Source organism: Hipposideros armiger, unplaced genomic scaffold (assembly GCF_001890085.2).
Source record: "Hipposideros armiger isolate ML-2016 unplaced genomic scaffold, ASM189008v1 scaffold_869, whole genome shotgun sequence".
NCBI lineage: Eukaryota > Metazoa > Chordata > Mammalia > Chiroptera > Hipposideridae > Hipposideros > Hipposideros armiger.
This window is the reverse complement of record NW_017732219.1, coordinates 433,397-452,341: the sequence shown is the minus strand read 5'-3', so window position 1 is coordinate 452,341 and position 18,945 is coordinate 433,397. Positions and strand designations below refer to the sequence as shown.

Here is an 18,945-nt window from a genome sequence, read left to right as displayed (position 1 = left end):
TGGGTTCTTCCAACACTAATTAAGAGTTCCTTTTTTTTTTTTTTTTTAGCTGAGTCATCCTGCCACCTGTTGGGAGCTCAGCGGCAGCTCAGCTTGGACTGGGAATCATCAAACCGCTGTTGCTCAGAGCTGGTACTCTTGAGCGAGCTCTTAACCAACAGAGCCACTCGGGCCGGCCCAACTAAGAGTTCTTGATAGTTGACATACAACAGCTACAACTAAAAGCAACAACATTCTTTAATAATGATCATGAGTATAAGTGAAAATCTACTCTAAAAAAGTTTCACTTTTTTTCTGAGTCAAGAAAGACGAATGTTTCTCACACATACTTGTGTGTACTATGCTTAAAGTGTAGTAAAAGAACCCACCCATATTTCCAGTGTGGTATAACCATGTATATATTCATAAACTCAATGTTGTTAGCAGATAAGGTCATTCATTTGAAATCTTTATTATTCAGGTAACTCTATACTCCCTAATTTTCTGTTACCTTTTCATACAGGTTGTGTTTCCCAGGGTATTTTTCTAATAATTCCACCAGGTTCTCTCTGTAATCACCAGGTATATAATATGCAAATTTTAGATGGTCATCAATATTAGCCCACAGAGAGCACCAGGTTCCAAGGAATCCAACTAATAGTCTATAGAAAAATGTTCAGTAACACATGCATGCATACACACATACTCACACAATGAACTGAACTGTGAGTTCATGACAAATGCACTTGAGATATTTCTGGTGAAAATATAATCTGGGTGTGTGCTATCACATTATGTTATTAGTCACATGGATTGATACACATGTGCTTAAGCATTTTGTATGGATACGTATTACAGCACTTGGAATTAGAATCAAAGCCTCCTAACCAATTATTCCAGATTTTAAGTAACTATAGTCAAGCAATGTTCATAAATAATATAGAAAAAAAATGCTTAGAAGAAAGGATTGAAATATAATTATATGTAGGGTAGAAAAACAGCAAGAGAAAGAAGAGGGGAAACGAGGAAAAAAGAAAATTAAATTTAAAAATGGCGCTCAAATCTTAATGCTTCCATGTTATTTTTGAAAAGCTGGTTTTAGTGTTTCATATATTAACTTAATTTAATTTAATTTATTTCATTTAAGGGTCTGCCAATTCAATTAAAGTATACTCATTAAACCTTTATAACATGGATATTATAAAAAAATAGCATACTAGAAGCAACACATACATTGTAAAGGAGAGATAACTGGCATATAATGGGCAAGGATTATTTGACAAAAACTTTAGTATAGTGGTTCAAATTCAATTCCAATCAATTTTCCTCTTAAACATATTGTTATCTAGCCATATTCAAAGGTGATTATTTCAAAGACAGTCTTATGTATTGAGAGAAACTCCAAAACCCAAGGATGTGCTTAAGAATGAAAGTGTGGAATAAAATATCAGGCTTACCTATCAGTTCCTTCTGTTGTTTTGCTACAGAAATAGCAGATAGCTAAAGATGTTTTGATTAGCAGAAAGGTCAATCCATTTGGCAGCAAAATGGAACAAGGCCTTCATTTAGGGCATTAACATATACTACATATGTTCTCAGATATGTGAGGCAGGAGTCAAGAGGATGCATAAGGTTTTAAACCTTGCACGAAGATTGAGTTGGTATAATGAACCTTGAATCTTAAATGAACAGGAATTACTCTGATATTTGAAAGCTCACACTTTAGGAGTAAATTGAACCATGAAAACTACATTATAGGCTTCTCGAAAAGCTATATGACTCACAAACTCAATAGATAGATGATAGATAGATAAATAGATAGATAGATGGTAGACAGATGACAGAGAGATAGATGATAGATGATAGATAGATAGATAGATAGATAGATGATAGAGGAACCATGAAAACGACTTTTAAATGTGTTAGTATAGCTTTATGACATAATTTGCATTCTTATGGGGTATAAAGGGTTATATACATGAATCAAAATATCACTCAAATATTGGTTCATTTAGAAGAAATTCCAGATAGACAAATTACTTTGGCAATGCAATTATAGCTATTTTAATAAGCCATCATACTATCCCTATTATTCTTTTTCCTTTCTTATTATTTTTACGACTTCAAACCCAAATTCTATGTACATATATATACAAAAAAGTGAAATTCTATTGCCCCTGCCTTGACTTTCATATATATAAAAGCATATGTATTTTTTGGTAAGTCTCTTTGGAATGTGAGTGTTTGCAGTCCCAGCCTGGCTTGTCTTGGACTTCACCTTTTCCAGTACCCTTCTCTCTCTTGCATCACATTGGCCCAATAGAGCTGCAGTAATGAATTGATAAAATCATGTACTCTTTTTTTTCTCCTCCCTTAAAGCTTCTTGCTGGTGCAGAAAATTGCATATTGCTGATTAGTTCTAGCACCTGAAAATCTTTTAAAAACTAACTTCCCTTAAGTTGTAATGGTCAACCAGCACTTATTTCTTCTGATTAATCAGGCATTTCATCTTTATCAGCATCTAGCTGTATCTATTATTTCTATGAAGGTTAATTTTATGTGTTAACCTCGCTGGGCCAAGGTGCTCAGATATTTGATTAAACACTATTCTGGATGTTTTTGTGAAGGTGTTTTTTTTTTGTTTTTTTTTTTGAATGAGATTAAAATTTAAATTGGTGGACTGTGTGTGTAAAACAGATTACCCTTCATAGTGTGGGTGGGCCCCATCCAATCAGTTTAAGGCCTTAATAAACAAAGACTGAGCTCTCCTAATCAAGAAGGAATTCTGCCAGTGGAAAACTTCTCAGTTTAAACTAAAACTGTTTCAGGGCCTCAGCCTGTCAGCCTACCCTGCAGATTTTGAAGTTTCACCTCCACAATCACATGAGCCAAATATATATATTTGTATATATAATATGTACCTTACTCATTCTGATTTTCTTGGGAACCCCGACTAATACATGTTTTGGTACTAGGGGTGGTTCTAGAGGAACAAAATCCTATCTATGTGTTTTCTTAATTTACTCTGGTTTCTGGAACTGACTCTCTAATCTAATTAGATGGAAAGATACTAATGACTATTACCAGCAGTAAAGACAGCACTGGTAGTTGATGTAATATAGCAATAGAGATATGAAAAATATCACCATTTGATACTCCTAATCAAACATTTGTAAGAGGCAGAATCTGGGTGATCATATGTATGACACATTTTTGTTATATATATATATATATATGCACCCAGATTCTTGCTTCTAGATCTGTAACTTGACTCAAGTCTCAGGAGGCCTTTAAAGGTGAGGTATGAAGTGTGACCCAAGAATAAATGTGTTACACACCAAGAGAACTACTTGATTTTATCTATACAGACAAAAATCTAGAAATTTCATGTGAGAATAGATATTACGAATGGGAAATAATTGTGGAATGAACACTAATTTGGATCAGGCCAAATTTCTTGATGTGGGCCAACTAAGCAAATATTCTGCATCTAATGTTGCATCTAATTCTGCAGTTAATGTTGCAGTTTGAAGGTTAGAAAATGTTCTAACAGCTCGTTTGGCTGAAACATGGAGCAAAAGAACACCCACAGTGAATGGATTTGAAATGCCAGGCCTATCATGGTTTACTGTAGAGGAAAAGATTCAAAGGCTTAGGGAGATTTAATCACTAACACTTTTTCATTTAAGACCTACACACCCACTCTGGAAAGTTCCAGAGGATGTATCTTTCACCATGACTCTGGAAAGTGAATTTCAGAGGGAAGCCCCGGCATTCTCGAAGAACTCTGTGATGGCTTGTGTCTGTAGGACAGAATTTACAGTGGGCACTGCCCCCACTGAATTGGGAAACCTAAATGCAGTAGGAATAATTGGATCCTGGGGTGACAGAGATCCAGTAGCAGCAATCAGTAGTCAAAGGCAAGGTGGCTAGAGTTACGCTAATGGGCATCAGAGATAAAGCAGTGATCTAAATAATCTGACACACGGAACCTATGGAATTGCCATTGTTCCAAGAGGTGACATAGTCAGGAGCCTATTAAATTCTTACATGATCTGTATAAACAGAAAAGTTCTAGTCAAGTCACCAAAAGTCTAACCTTAATTATAAAAACAGAGTCATAGCCCTTCAATCTATTACCAGACTCAATCCAATTTATAGACCCAGAATCCATTGAATGGAAAGAAGTCCTGATTCCCTGGAAAAGAGGCCTCATTACACCATAAATTACATATATATACTGTGAATCTTTCTTCCAGCTTTCCTCAAAGGACCATTTACCAGGATGACTGTGCATGGGGAAAAAGGAAATAATCAGACCTTAGGGGACTACTAGACACTGACTCTGAACTAACACTAATTTCAGAAGATTCAGAAAGTCCCTGCGGCTCATTAGTCCTAGTCAGGGCTTAAGGAGGTCAGACGGTCAACGGGGTTTGAGCCCAATAGATCATCAAATCCATCCTGTAATCATTTCTGCAGTTCAAGAATATATAACAGGAATACATTGAAATAGATATACATACTTCATAAGTGTGTATATATTATATATATATATATATATAACAACATAATATATTATATTATATTATATTAATTATATTATATTTATTATGTAATTGGAATAGCTATATTAAGTATATCTGCAATGCTTACTTGAGTCTCCAGCCTGCTGGCCTACTATCTACTGTGCAGATTGCATTTAAAAATTAACATGAGCAAAATTCTTTAGATAACACCTCTCTCCTTCTCTGTCTCTCTCTCACTCTCTTTCTCTTTCCCTCTACACACACACACACACACACACACACACACACACATGCACACACACACACACACACACACACGCACGCGCACACACACACACACACACACACATCCTATCATTTTTTTTCTCTGGAGAATGCTAATCAATAGTGCATCTATCACATCACACCAGGAATATCACAGATCAATCTCTTTCATCTACACTTTTAAAATCTACTTGCTGTACCCAGCTCTTCCTCCTTTCTTTAACTTCTACAGAAAACCATTACAATCATTTTGACGAAGGTCACGTCAAGCTTGCTAACTACCAAAACCAGCAGAGGCTTTTCAGTCATTATTTAATTTGGTCTGTAGAGTTGGACATTATTTGTCATTTCTTATTCATAATGTTTTTTAACTTATTATCCATGACATTATCTAATTCTGCTTCATCTGCTTTGTATTTAAAAATCAGGGTTCTCGTATCTCCTCTGTAATTTGTCCAGATTGTGTTACCCACTTGTATGATTTTGACTCCCATCTGTATACCAATTACTCCTATATCTGTACCTCTACCACTGGCCTCTTTCGTGAACCCCACATTAACGTATCTAAATACCTATGAGATACTTCACCCAGGTACTTCTAAGTAACTATGGCTATAAATTATTCAACAGTGATGATTATATTTCTTTAGAAACAAACCTAAACAGGATACTAATAAAACAGAAGTCAGAAATCTGTGTAATTTATTATTTTTTTAATTTCCCCTCTCTTTTATTTTCTATATGTAATTGTGTACTAATTTTTTGTCTCATCCTTTATATTCCCAAGACCAATGGTTCTTGAAGTCTTTCCTTACTTCTTTACCTTTCACATCTTCAACTCTACTATCTCTTCTCTTTCATTACTTTCTAGACCAGCCTCCTGTAACCTTCTCCTATATGTGTTTCCTGTCTCCACACTGGTTTCTTTATCTCCAATAGTCTCTTAAACGGATCTCTTGTTAGGTCCTTGCTCGTTAGTAAAGACCTGCGAGACATACTTTTTAGTTCCAAAAGCTTTATTCAGCCAAGCCTGGCGACCGCCTCACTCTGCAAGAGGAGAACGGCCCCAAGGTCTTGGTGGGTGGAAGTTTTATAGGGGCTTGATTTCCGGGAGTTTGAGCAGACGCAGGTGTACAGAAGCAAAAAAGCAGTTAGTTTTTGCAAAACGTCCTGACCCAGGTGTGAAAATGGGTTATCTGTAAAATAATCTATTGTTGTAACCTAATTCTTGCAAAGAAGAGCTTCTACTGTTAGTTATAACCGCATCCTGCTAGCTTAACAGGATGTTCTGCTATGCTTAGTTGAAGTATGACTTTTTCTTATTCCTTAGGGTGGGGGTATTTCTAAAATGAGCCTGTCTAGCCTAAGGTATAGCTTGCCTGGTCTAGGGTCTGGGCCTGGGTCCTCACACTCTGAGTGATGGTTCTAGGACTGCAATTCTGTCAGAGTGAATCCCCTCAATGAAGACACTGTTGTGCATCTTGACACCTTTAAGAACAAACAATACCGTAATATACAGCATGGTGACTATACTTGATAATATTGGATTACGTATTTGAAAGTTGCTAAGAGAGTAAATCTTAAAGGCTCTCATCACAAGAAAAAGCAAATGTGTAACTCTGAATGGTGACAGATGTTAACTAGACTTGTTGTGATAATTTCACAATCTATACAAACATTGAATCACTTGTTGTATACCTGAAACTCATATAATGCCATATGTCAATTATACCTCAATTATAAATAAATAAGAACAAGTAATACTGATCATGGTATCAGAATCAAACCTCTCCATACTTTCAGTATTTATTTATTCTAAACAGCTGGCTTCTTACTCACTGACTATATTGAAATATGGTTATCTAGACTCACCTTGAACTTTCAAGCCTCGGTGCTCATAAAACTGTTTCCTGAGAATACCTCTTACAAAAAAGTAAATCATCTGTCAAGGTGCATCTCAGGTGCTGTCTCACCTGTGCAGCCTCTCTGGATTCCCCCACCTTCCAGACCTACTGACCCACCTTCCTTTCCCTCCACCATCCCTAATAGGGTCTCCACTATAGTATGTTTGGCAGAGTACTGAGATTATTGTTAGCTTTTAAGATCCTTATAAGATAATAAACTGTGACATTTTCTGGTGCAATGGAGCTAAACTCCCTGGTGTAAAATCTTACTTGCAACATGTGAGTGATGGGACATGAGGAAGCTATTTAACTTCTCTGTGAGACTCAGTTTTCTGATATGCAAAATGGGGCTACTGATAGAGCTGTTGTGAAGATCACACAGTTTATATATGAAAAGCAATTCAAATAGTGCCCAAAGAAGAACTCAAAGAAGCTTATGGATGATGTACAATAGATGCTTGACTGCTGCACTGTACACCTGAAGCTAAAGCTGAATAATATTGTATGTCAACTATAATTATATATATATATATATATATATATATATATATATATATATATAGTCATAGGATATGGAGTATAGTATAGGGAATGGAGTCAACGGAATTGTAATAGATATACATGATGTCAGAGAGGCAATAGTTTGGGGGAGGGGGATTATCACTTTGTGAGGGGTGAAATATCTATGACATTGTTTTACACACCAGAAACTAATACTAAAAAAAAAAAAATACAAACACAAAAGATAATAAAAGGTAATGAAAATTTAAAAAAATAATAAAATAATCTTACCTATTAGCTTACCTATCTAGGGATCTCTATACCTAAATTTATCCCCACAAAACATAACATTTTTTCAAATTGTAATGTATTCCAAGCAAAAATATGCTGAATAAACAGATACTTCTGAAGTTAGGTTTTATATATGTTTCAGTTTATTTTTTGACCATTTTAAACACTACATATTTAAGAATTGCTGCTATCAGAGATCACCTGAAATGACAACTGATTTTCCTAATTATTGTTTAAAGATACATTGGACAATGTTTTCTTGATACATAGTTTTGAGGCTATGACATAGCCGTACTTGACAGACATAGGCAGGCAGTTACATATGTTATTGTAAGCATCCAGGTTACTGTGTGTTTGTGCATGTGTGTGCATGTGCATGTGTGTGTGTGTGTGTGTGATATTAATAATACAGGATTGATTGGTGGGGAGTTGGAACATTTAATGATGTTTGAATTAAAATTTTTGCCAATCAAATCAATTTCTGTGTTACTCTGCAATATGGCACTGTACACTTTCATTCAGGTGTTGTATTAAATCCAAAATGTCTATTTGAGGAGAAAGCATTGGCTTTACCTATAGACACACATGCATTTTCTTTGCATATACAGTAAAGGCACTTTTCATGATAAGCAATATCATAGTCTGGTCTTTCTTGAAAGGATGTCAATATTACCGTCAACAACTTTTAAATGCAACAATTGTCAAAGACCTAAACATAAGACATAAGACCTGAAACAATAAATTGCACAGAAGAAACCATAGGTACTAAAATATGGACCTTGGGTTCAAAGAGGATTTTATGCATTATACCTCAAAGGCAAGGGAAGAAAAACCAAAAAAAAAAAAAATGACTGCGACTATATCCAACTAAAAAGCTTTTGCTCAGCAAAAGAAACCATCAACAAAATTAAGAGGCAACCAACTGAATGGGAGAAGGTATTTGAAAACAATGCCTCAGATAAAGGGGCTAATATCCAAAATATATACAAAGCTCGTACAACTCAACAGCAACAAAAAACAAACAACCCAATAAAAAAATGTGCAGAGGAACTGAACAGACACTTCTCCCAAGAAGACATACAAATGGCCAACAGATATATGAAAAAATGCTCAATTTCACTAGCAACTAGGGAAATGCAAATCAAAACCACAATGAATGAGATACAACCTTAAAATTGCTATCATCAACAAGACAAATAATAAGTGTTGGAGAAACTGTGAAGAAAAAGGAACCCTCTTACACTGTTGGTGGAAATGCAAATTGATGCAGCCACTATGGAAAACAGTATGGAGGCTCCTCAAAAAGTTAAGAATAGAATTATCATATGACCCAGCAATCACTTTTCTGGGTAACTACCCAAAGAATCTGAAAACATTTATCTGTAAAGACATATGTACCCCTGTGTTTATTGCAGCATAATTCATGGTGGCCAAGATATGGAAACCAAATTTTCTTTCAATAGATGATTGGATAAAGAAAATGTGGTATATAAGCATACACAACGGAATACTACTCGGCAATAATAAAAGGTGAAATACTGCCATCTGCAACAACATGCTAAGTGAAATAAGTCAGACAGAAAAAGTTAAGAATCATATGACTTCACTCATAGTGGGATATAAAACAAAAACCAACAAATGAACAAGACAAACACAGAAACAAAAACTCATAGACACAGGCAATAGTTTAGTGGTTACCAGAGGATAAGGGGGGAGGGGGGTGGTAGAAGAGGGAAAAGGGATCAAATATATGGTGATGCATTATAGAAATGTACACTTGAAACCTATATAATTTTAATAACTAATGTCACCCCGATAAATTAATTAAAAAATGAAATAATTGTTAAGGCTAATGTCCACTAAGCCACTTAGAACACTCCTATCTCCATAAATTTCTACATGAATAAATTGATTCACATTTGATGCTAGGGAAATCAATTTTTCTTCTCAACAAGTATAGCTTCCAATAGAAACTACACAAATTATTGTTTTTCATAGACGCTTTTGCTGAAAAGAAACAAAGTTAAATGTGAAGCTGAATTATATAGTGCAGTTGACCATTGTGTCTGGCACTTTTCCAGTTGCCTTTTCCCTTAGCCCTGAAGTCCATATTATTTATAATACTTTACTTTCCTATGAACTCTATCAAAGCGTTCTTGAAAGAGCAAAAGCGTAAATACATGTATATATGTTTACACACATACATATAATGGCTTCAATTAGTCCCAATGTTATCATATTACTATTCCCAAATCTAGAATCATCAAGACAGTTAATGAAACTTTAATTAGTTTCCGTGAAGGAAGGAAATTTTGGCAACTGTTGTTTCATTTGCATTAGAAACATATATTGCCTGGAAACCATGGGTTTTCATTATGCATTACAAAAGTGGACCCATGCGCCTGTGAAAATAATGTTGTTTTGATTTAATAATAGGTTAGAGTTTAGATCTCCTCCTTTTTAAATCTATTTATAAATATGTATCGATTCCTCTTTTTAATGAGTTGGATGAATTCTATGCTATGGTAGCAATTACAGAGGCAGAATTCCAAACAAAACCTGCAGAAGCAACTCCTAGATCCTTTTTACTTTGTCATTGGGGGGTCAAATGTTACTTGATTTAGGACAGAAGTCAATTTCATTAATTTTTTTTAATACAGTGTCAACTTCCTCACCTCAGATTTGAACAACTGAAGGCTATGAATGTGCTTCAGTCAAAACCAGAGCTCACTTTCTCATGTGACATCTGTGAGGAAACTCATGTCTAGCTTATGTCATAAGCAGAGTTAAGAAAACTGACACAGAATTGTACACCTGAAAGCTATGTAACTTTACTAACCGTTGTCACCCGAATACACTTCAATTAGAAAAAAAAAAAAGAAGACTGACACCCACAAGACAGTTTTAGAGCTATGCTACTTTTCATTTGTCTTGGATTTCAAAACTCAATCTTTATATTGTTATATTAAGTTAACTTACCAGAAAAATGTGTACAACACAAGCTTATCTCACCACAGAAATGTTTTAGTGAGTATTATATTCCATGATCGCATGGAGAAATCACACAAGTGGAAGCAATGTAAAGAAACCTCAGAATGCTTCTGTATTTTGGACTGTTTTCCTCCAGATTTTCTAAGACTCTTTCGGTGTCCAGAGCTCTTTGTGGACAGCAGTGTCACCTGCATGGGGTGCCCTGGGCTGGACTGGAACTGCTTGGGCCTTATGGTCCACTTCTCCCTTCAGTGTCCATTACAGCTCTCTTTGACTTTCTACTCAGGTTTGGAGTTCATCAGACCCTGTGGAGTTCCAGGGCTGGCAACTACAGAGGTGGCCCAAGGCCACAAGACAAGGCCACATGACCAGGCCCCGATTCCTAGTATCCAGCTTTATGACATTGTAGATTTTTTCAAGATTACTAGAAACTGGGCTGCCCAGGATGGTCCTCAAAGGCTGATTGGAATGTGACTCACATTTTATATATTGATGGGGGGCCCACAGGAAATTTGCCTGGGAGCTCAAACACCTTAGGGCAACCCTGGCTATATGTCCATTTTTAACAAAGGTTCTACTTGAGACCCCCTCCACTACATTAGTCAGTATTCTTTAATTACATTTCCGAAGGGAAAATTCCAAAAATGTAGAGCAGAAAAATAAGATCTTAAATGGATTTGCTTCTTTTGACCTACCATAGTAACCATAAGACTCATTATGTCTCTCACTCGGTTAGGCTTCCAGAAAGCTCTGAGGACTTAATGTTCTAGAGGCATAATCTTCTATCTATGTCAACTTCCTAATACCCCTCTTACTATGGTTCCCTTTTATTGTCTCTGGGTTTCCTGTTTTTGTTTTTGTTTTAAATTAAAACCATAGCAAATATTTTAGAAAGTTAAAAAAAAACAGAATTAAAAAAACAATGAAAATAAAATAAATTATTCATTTTTCTGGGAAAATATTTTTCCAGTGGAATTGATAACTTCTATCTGTTCTAGACATAGTTAAAAAATTTGATATAAGGAAAATAGCAGTAAAATATAAAGTGCTAAAACAGACAGTTGCCATCAACTATTGTGTGAAAAAAAATTTTCTATAAACTTGCAATATGATTAGAATATTGCATGCTGTGTTGAACAGCGATGTATACATACGAGTATTTGGGTTCCAACGATTTTTACTTTGGCCATAAATAGCTTCATAAATAGCTTGCATAGCATATAATAAATAAATTATTTATAAAGCCTAAGCAAGCCAAATCAAATCCTTTGAACCACTGTCCTAAAGAAGCCATTCTTTTAAGGGGGAGGGAAAGGAAGACAACCTGGCCATCCAAGGAGCCCAAACAGTTTAGAATATTTACTCCTGGTGAGTTACTTCCAATGTCTCTCATCAGTAAATAGTTTCACAATGCCTGTGAGCAATAACGTAACAGTAACAATTTTAAATGGTAGTTATATATTTTAACTTTTTGTCTTTAGCAAAGAATGTCCAAAATCAAAACAAAATATACATTCATTTTGTGAAAATCAAGGAGAATTAAAGGAAAGAGGGATGGAATGATATTCCAAAGCTTACCCGGGTCAATGAGTCAGGAAGAGATACCAGGTCTCTTGAATTTCATTTCCAGTGTTTTAGTCACTGGTTTGGGCAACTCCTGTGCAAAACATCCACACACAATACACCATGCACAATCCCCCTCGCTATCAAGGGGTTGTCAAAAGAAACAGGCCATTACCTTTCCCACATACTGAGGTTCGGAGCCCATGTATTCCTCCAGCACAAAAAATTGATTCCATACCCAGCCACGTTTAACTCGTTGGAAGTGTGACCGCCGCCCTGGCAGGTGGATAACATTTTCCCTTGGCTCTGTGGCTAAAGTCTGCTGTGGCTGAGGCTGAAGTGGTGTTAGGAGACCTCCATCAAACAGGACCCAGAGAAGCAGGGATAAACAGTTCCTTGTAAGCATTGGCGAAAGCTTTCCTACAGCAGAGTGATACAAACTCCAGCACTTAACGTAGGATTGTGGAATCCAGGTTGGAGGTGTCTGTGGCTTCTACCACTTAGTCTTCGGTTTTATTGCAGAAATGATAGTGCAGGCATTAATCCTTTTGAGGAAAAGGCTTCTGTAGTATTATATTCCATCTAAAGGGACCTATAAAACAGATTAGCAAAGACATATTACAATGATAGAAATATGTGATAGTCATCAAAACTCTCAGGATACCTGGCAACATTTAAAGAAATGGAGCAAAGACTTTAAACAAACTGTATTGATAAATGTTCATTGCTATTCATCCTGTTCACTTAGATAAACTAAGTTTCTTACAGACTTGAAAAAGTATTGTTTATTCTGAAGCAAAAGGTGTATCATAAACAGGAGAAATCATTTTTTAAAATTCAATAATTATTTTAAGAAAAAAAAAACAGGGGTCACTGGTTTATAGTGAACTGTGAGTAATATTGCACAACATCAGCATTATTGACATTTTGGGGTGGATAATTCTTGGCTGCTAGGGAGCTTTCTTGTACATATGAAGATTTTTAGCAGCACCTCCTTTCCTCTGCTCACTAAATAACCAAGTAGCAACCTCCCCTGCACCGAGTTGTGACATCCAAAAATACCTACATTGTCAAATATCTCCTGGGAGAAACAAAACAGGGTAAGGTTGAGAGCCACAGATTTAGAGAATAAGGAAAAAGGAAAACAATTTTTAAGAAGCAAAAATTTCCCTGGTAGAGAATAGAAAGCATAAGGCCCTCCAGGGGAAAAAAAAAATTAGTAATAATGATAATACATTACTAAATTTCAAAGTGAATGAAGTTAATAAAATGTAATGAAATTAATAAAATGTAAATGATTGATAACATGTTAGATAGCTTTATAAGCCTTTATAACATTGAAGTTTAAAAAAAAAAGTAAATGACCCTCTAGACTTGCTATGCTGGAAACCCTGGATACATGGGAATTATTTTGTATGGTTTCTAGTCAGAGCAACCTTGGATTCTTACCAGACGGAAAACCTGTACTTGGCATTTAGGTGAAATGAGCTTTGAATGTCTCTTTACAATAAACACTTTTTTCCATTCGTTTCTCTAAAGTTTACTGAGTGTCTACAACGTATTCGGTCATTTGTTATACATTAGATAACAAAACAGACACCATCCTTGCCTTCCTTAAATCAGAAACAAAATAAGTTAATAGGCAAATAAATAAATGAGGGCAAATTTGCCAATGCTGTTTAAATAAGCAAACAGAATACCTTGATGGCAAAACTGAAGTTAGCAAAACTGAAGTTAGCAAAACTGAAGTTAGTAAAAGCCTGTCAGAGGCGACGACTGTGCTGAGAGCTAAAGGAACAGGAGCAACCCTATATTTTGTAAGCTGGCATGGGAAAAATGTGTCTTTAGCCAGCGTAGTTTTATACCATTGGCACTGGGGGCACAAAACCCACAGCCTACGAGGTTTCCTAGGGCCAAAAATGTTGGAGGCCAGAAATTATATGCAATGCTTTCAAAACAAGAAAACTAAAATCAAAGTCAATACATGTTTAATTCAATGTCTATAAAACATGGCATTTTGTCAACCTGTCAGCTGCAATCAGTGCAGTGCTTATTCAGTTACATATAATATAATAAAAAATATGATGCACTCTTCACAAATATTCAAATTTCCACATTTGATGTGGAAGCAATTCACCATGCTTGAGATAAAATGTGAGATGAGAAGTGTTGAAAGTTATATTCTAAAAGCATTCTATAAGGGCACTCTCAAAGTAGAAATAAAACTGGATATGGTATTTTTTCTATGGTTGGATGGAATGTGACTTTTAGATACTGACAAAAACATAAGTGGTATATATTTTATTGCATCTTTTCAATCTGAAACATTAATATTTATAAAAAGTTATCTTGGGTCTATATTGTCCAATATGGTAACCATTAGCCATATATGATTATCTAGTTGAAATTTGTCAATTTGAGATTGAGACGTGCTCTCCTTTTAAACTATGTACCGAATTTCAAAGACTTAGTATAAAAAATAAGAATGGTATATATCTCACTGATTTCTACAGTTACTACTTGTTGACATGATTTTGACATGATAACATTTTGGATACATTATGTTAAATAAATATAAACTATTAAACGAATTTTAACTATTTCTTTTTACTTTTTAATGTGTTTACTAGAAAATTAAAGTTATATAAGCAGTTCACATTTGTGGTTTGCATTATTTTGTATTGGACGACACCTATTTAAATAGTACAGTTTAAATCACAAACTGTGATTTCCACTTCAGGAATGTATTCTTAACATGCAAAATCAAATATTAAAGATGAACTGTATCATGTCTATGTGCCAATATACTGAAGAGGTCAGAGAATATTTGCAACTGTTTTCAATAACCCTGTGTAAGTATAGTGTGCATATTTTCCTAATCTGTTTTCAAATTTAAATTGCTAACATGGACATCCAACACCTTTTAATTTCTTGAACTTTTTGTGTCTTCCATGTTTCTTCTCATATTTACATCAACCCTAGCTCAGGCATATTCAGACACATGGGGAGGAAGGAAAGATGGATAGGAGGAAGTCTGACTTCCCAAACTTAGCCTAGTATATGGAACCAATTAGGTTGTATTTCTGCCTTTCTGTTCCATGAATTTTTTTCTCCTCTACTTTTTTGAGGGTGTGAGGTATCAAAACTCAGATTTTAGAGAGCATTGGCACCTAAGTTTATTTCTCTAAACAAGTGTCTTTTTCTTTTATAGTAGAGATTTTTAATGTTGGACATCTGGCTATATTCATCATTACTGTCACCAGTCTGATGACAGCTACCCTTTCCCTGTTGAAATCAAAAGTGCCTCTAAAATCTGAGTTTGATTCCCTCCTAGGGCAATAGTTTGGAAATTCCAATCTACCCATGTCATTCCCCAACTGTTATACTAGAATATGTGTCTATGTGAGGGGATCGACACACAAATGATTGGTAAGTAGAGAAGACTGCGAAGTGTATTGTGTCTTAAGCTAATTCCCCATCGCATTAAAGATGCATGTCACCTAAAGCAGCAGAAACACATACATTATTACAAGAAGCCTCAGGGTCACTGGAGCCATGGAGGAGTACAGCATGGAACATGATTCCCAATTCCCTCATGCCCGTATTCGTTCTGTGCTTTCCTTTGGCTCTCTTTGGGCGTGTCTGTGCTGTGTCCTCCATTTTTTGTATTTGCATTTTTCACTTTCTCTTTCTCTAAGTAGGCTGATCCTTACTGACCTCTGCCACCCAATGACTTTCCCTGTTTTCCTTAAAATAGAATCTTCTATTTACAGAAATGTTTATCAATAGCCTATTCTGCCACATATTTTCATCAGGACGATGACTGCTAAGGAGTGACTACAAAGGTTTTGGGGATCTGCACAGAATCTTACTCTTGCCCATGAATGCTTCTATTTTAATATGAATCCAGAAGAATGCAAAGGCTTTTAGGGACTCACATATTACATCGCAGTAGAAACATCTGCAATTTAAAATGTAAAGCCTTCTCACTGCACACTGGGAATCTAGTGTTCGGCATGGAGATTATCGTTAATATCATATTGTATATTTCAGGATTGCTAAGAGAGTAGATGTTAATTTCCAAGATTTGTGACATGCATGAACTTAATAGGACCTGCAGGGCCTACCTGTACATACCAGAACCCGGCCATTCTCCCCTCTTTCAACTGCAAACCCTTTATTGAATAAATATTACTTTTCACAATGATAGTCATAATTTATACGATAGATGTGCATATGTATATACTTATGAGTTAGTGTCTTCTTTGTGGAGTGCCGAGGGATGATAACAGTAGCAGTGATACCTCTTTTGTGAGCTCTTTTATTCCTGGTGACTACAATATCACAGTCAGTCCTCACTTAACTTTGGCAATAGGTTCTTGGAATCTTGATGATATGATGTATATAGAAATGAATTTGACCATAGGCTAATTAATATAAACAAGAGTTGAGCCCCTAAGACATCTCATCAATATTATAGCAAAACAATGTTGAATGAAACGATGATATTCCAGGCTGGGCTACTCCTGTCATATGGTAGGTACTGAGTACATATTTGAGTGAATTAGGCATTGAATGATAATACCTAACTTTGACTGGAAACTTACCAGGTTCCACATAGTGTATATATATTCTGTACCTACACAACTGCTCTGTGAAGGAGGTGCTATTATGTCGCCCATTTTACAGAGGAAACAGAGGAATAGAGAAGTTAAAAAATCACGATCCACAAATTAATACGCAGAAGGCAGATGTGCATCTGGGCAGTCTGATGCCAGAGCCCACCCTCTGGGATGTGGTTCTCTGCTGCCCCTGTGATCATGAATGTATAAAGAGAAGGAAGCAGCAAGGGTTTCACATCCTGGCAAGAAAAGTAATATGAGCTTAAAGACCCGAGTTCCAAATTCTTTTCCAAATCTAAGTAGGTGTTTCAATATTAGGCAGCTTCATTTTTCTTAGACTCTTTTAGATCTTCTGTAAAATTAGGGGATCAAAGCTTTCAGGTCAATATAGTTCTTCCGAAGTCAGGAGATTCAGGACTCCCCAGATATAAAAAGAGACAATACTTTTAGGCAGAGACAAAACAAAACAAAACAAAACAAAAAACCAAAGCAAACAAACAAACACACACACACACACAATAATTCAATAACTGACAGGGCCAGTGTACTAACAGGATTTGAATCTGCACAACAGCCCATCTAATCCACATAGCAAGGCACAGTCTAACCAGGTGACTGGGGTACCACGCACAGAGGAAGGTAAGTGGCTTCCAGCTGTGGAGGCTCCTTCCTGTTAGCGTGAACTGGGCATGGCATGCAGGGGCCAGTCTGGTGAGGAGGCAGCCCGTTAGACGTTCATCACAACTCCAAGCTTGGGAATCACTTTCAGCCTTGGTGCCTTGGTATACTTTAAACAAATCATACTAAAATACATGAATAAAAAGAGGGGCTTTGGAATAAGACAGATCTGAGGAGTCATTTTTAAGGAAGTCACAGCATCGTTTTAGGTTAGGTAACTGTCTGTTAAGTAGCATTTGAATTGTGGAGGCACAATCCATAACGTTCCTGTCTGTAGAGCGATATACAGGATGAGATGAATACATTTTAATCTCATCACTCAGTTAGAAGTGTATACATGTACATTTCAGAACTCAGGTCATTGCAGTATGATCCTACACTCCATCCCAAGACTCTGTAACACCGCGGTCCTTTAGCAGCTGAACAGATCTTATTTGCAGCAGGTGATGCGGCTGAAGGTCCCAGCCTCTGGCCACAGTATTCAGCCAGGGAGCTTGTAGAGTGTTATATCACAACAAAAGTAATGCAAGGAGATTGAAGGACTGCAGTTCTTTACTGACAGGCAAACAACTCCCCCAGGCATGAAACACAGCCTAAATTACAAGGAAAACCTGTGCCAAGCCATCAACCTGGGTATACTGCCTCAGCACAAACGGTGCTATTAGAAGAGCAAGAATAGCAGGCTTATTCTGACGTGTCAGCACCCTGTGGAAACCTGTGAACCTTAAAGAAAACATGTGTTACAAAGAACATCACCGAGTTGTGTTTTCTTCCATATGCTGGATTCTGGGCATGCTATTTAAAAATGTATATCTGTCCATTATTCCGAAGCTTTTGTAGAGTCAAAGTAGCTTTCCAAAGTTTTTCCAAACCTGATGACGAGTCTCTGGAGTCAAATACACCTTCGAGCAGAAAGAAGTTTTTTTGTTTTTTGTTTTTTTTTAACAGTCATATACCAAAGCAGGGGATACTTGGATGTGAAATAGCCACTGATAACTTTTCTGCTGTGTTTCTCCAAAGCTGAGAGATATCCAAGGGCTATGGTTTCGTAGTTACATATGTATTTAATTTGGGGTGTGTTTGCTGTTAAGAATAGCTCCTGATAGAGCCTATTTCCTATAAGTTGCACTGCAAGGTATAGGAAGATGTTTTATTAGGCTGACAGATGTGCTAATTATTATAAATGGTCCTCTGTTATAAGTAACATTCTAAGGCTGCCTACATATTGGATAACTCTTTCATGGTGACTATGCTTTTGGCCTATGGAGTAATTTTTGAAGGGCAAATTTAAAAGTTTTATATATATATATATATATATATATATGTATATGTATGTATGTATGTATATATATATATATATATATATATATTTGCACCCTCCTTTTCTTGTAAAAACTGGTCTTTTAATTTGAAATGCAGAGGGAAGACTTCTTTTCCATATTACATAAAAAGGTCAAAATAATGTATGTAATCCCCAAATTATTAAAATGTCAATAATAAACTTCATACGTAACCTTGTGTAATACTTTACCTTAAAAATATAAGTTTATAAAAGTGATTTAACAGTACATTTTACATATTCTGCTTCACATTGTATAAATACATATCATCAATAATCATTTA

At 35.9% G+C, this 18,945-nt stretch overlaps 1 protein-coding gene across 1 annotated transcript in view; it reads right to left on the bottom strand.

Annotated features, from left to right (window-relative positions):
- LOC109374878 (cadherin-12-like) overlaps positions 1 to 18,945 on the bottom strand; it is a gene marked incomplete at its 3' end in the record, with an annotated part of 570,697 nt that overhangs the window by 196,294 nt on the left and 355,458 nt on the right. The window contains exon 3 of the mRNA XM_019629831.1: positions 12,198 to 12,614. Within this exon, the coding sequence (XP_019485376.1) occupies positions 12,198 to 12,258 (61 nt within the window). The remainder of the gene's footprint in view (positions 1 to 12,197; positions 12,615 to 18,945) is intronic.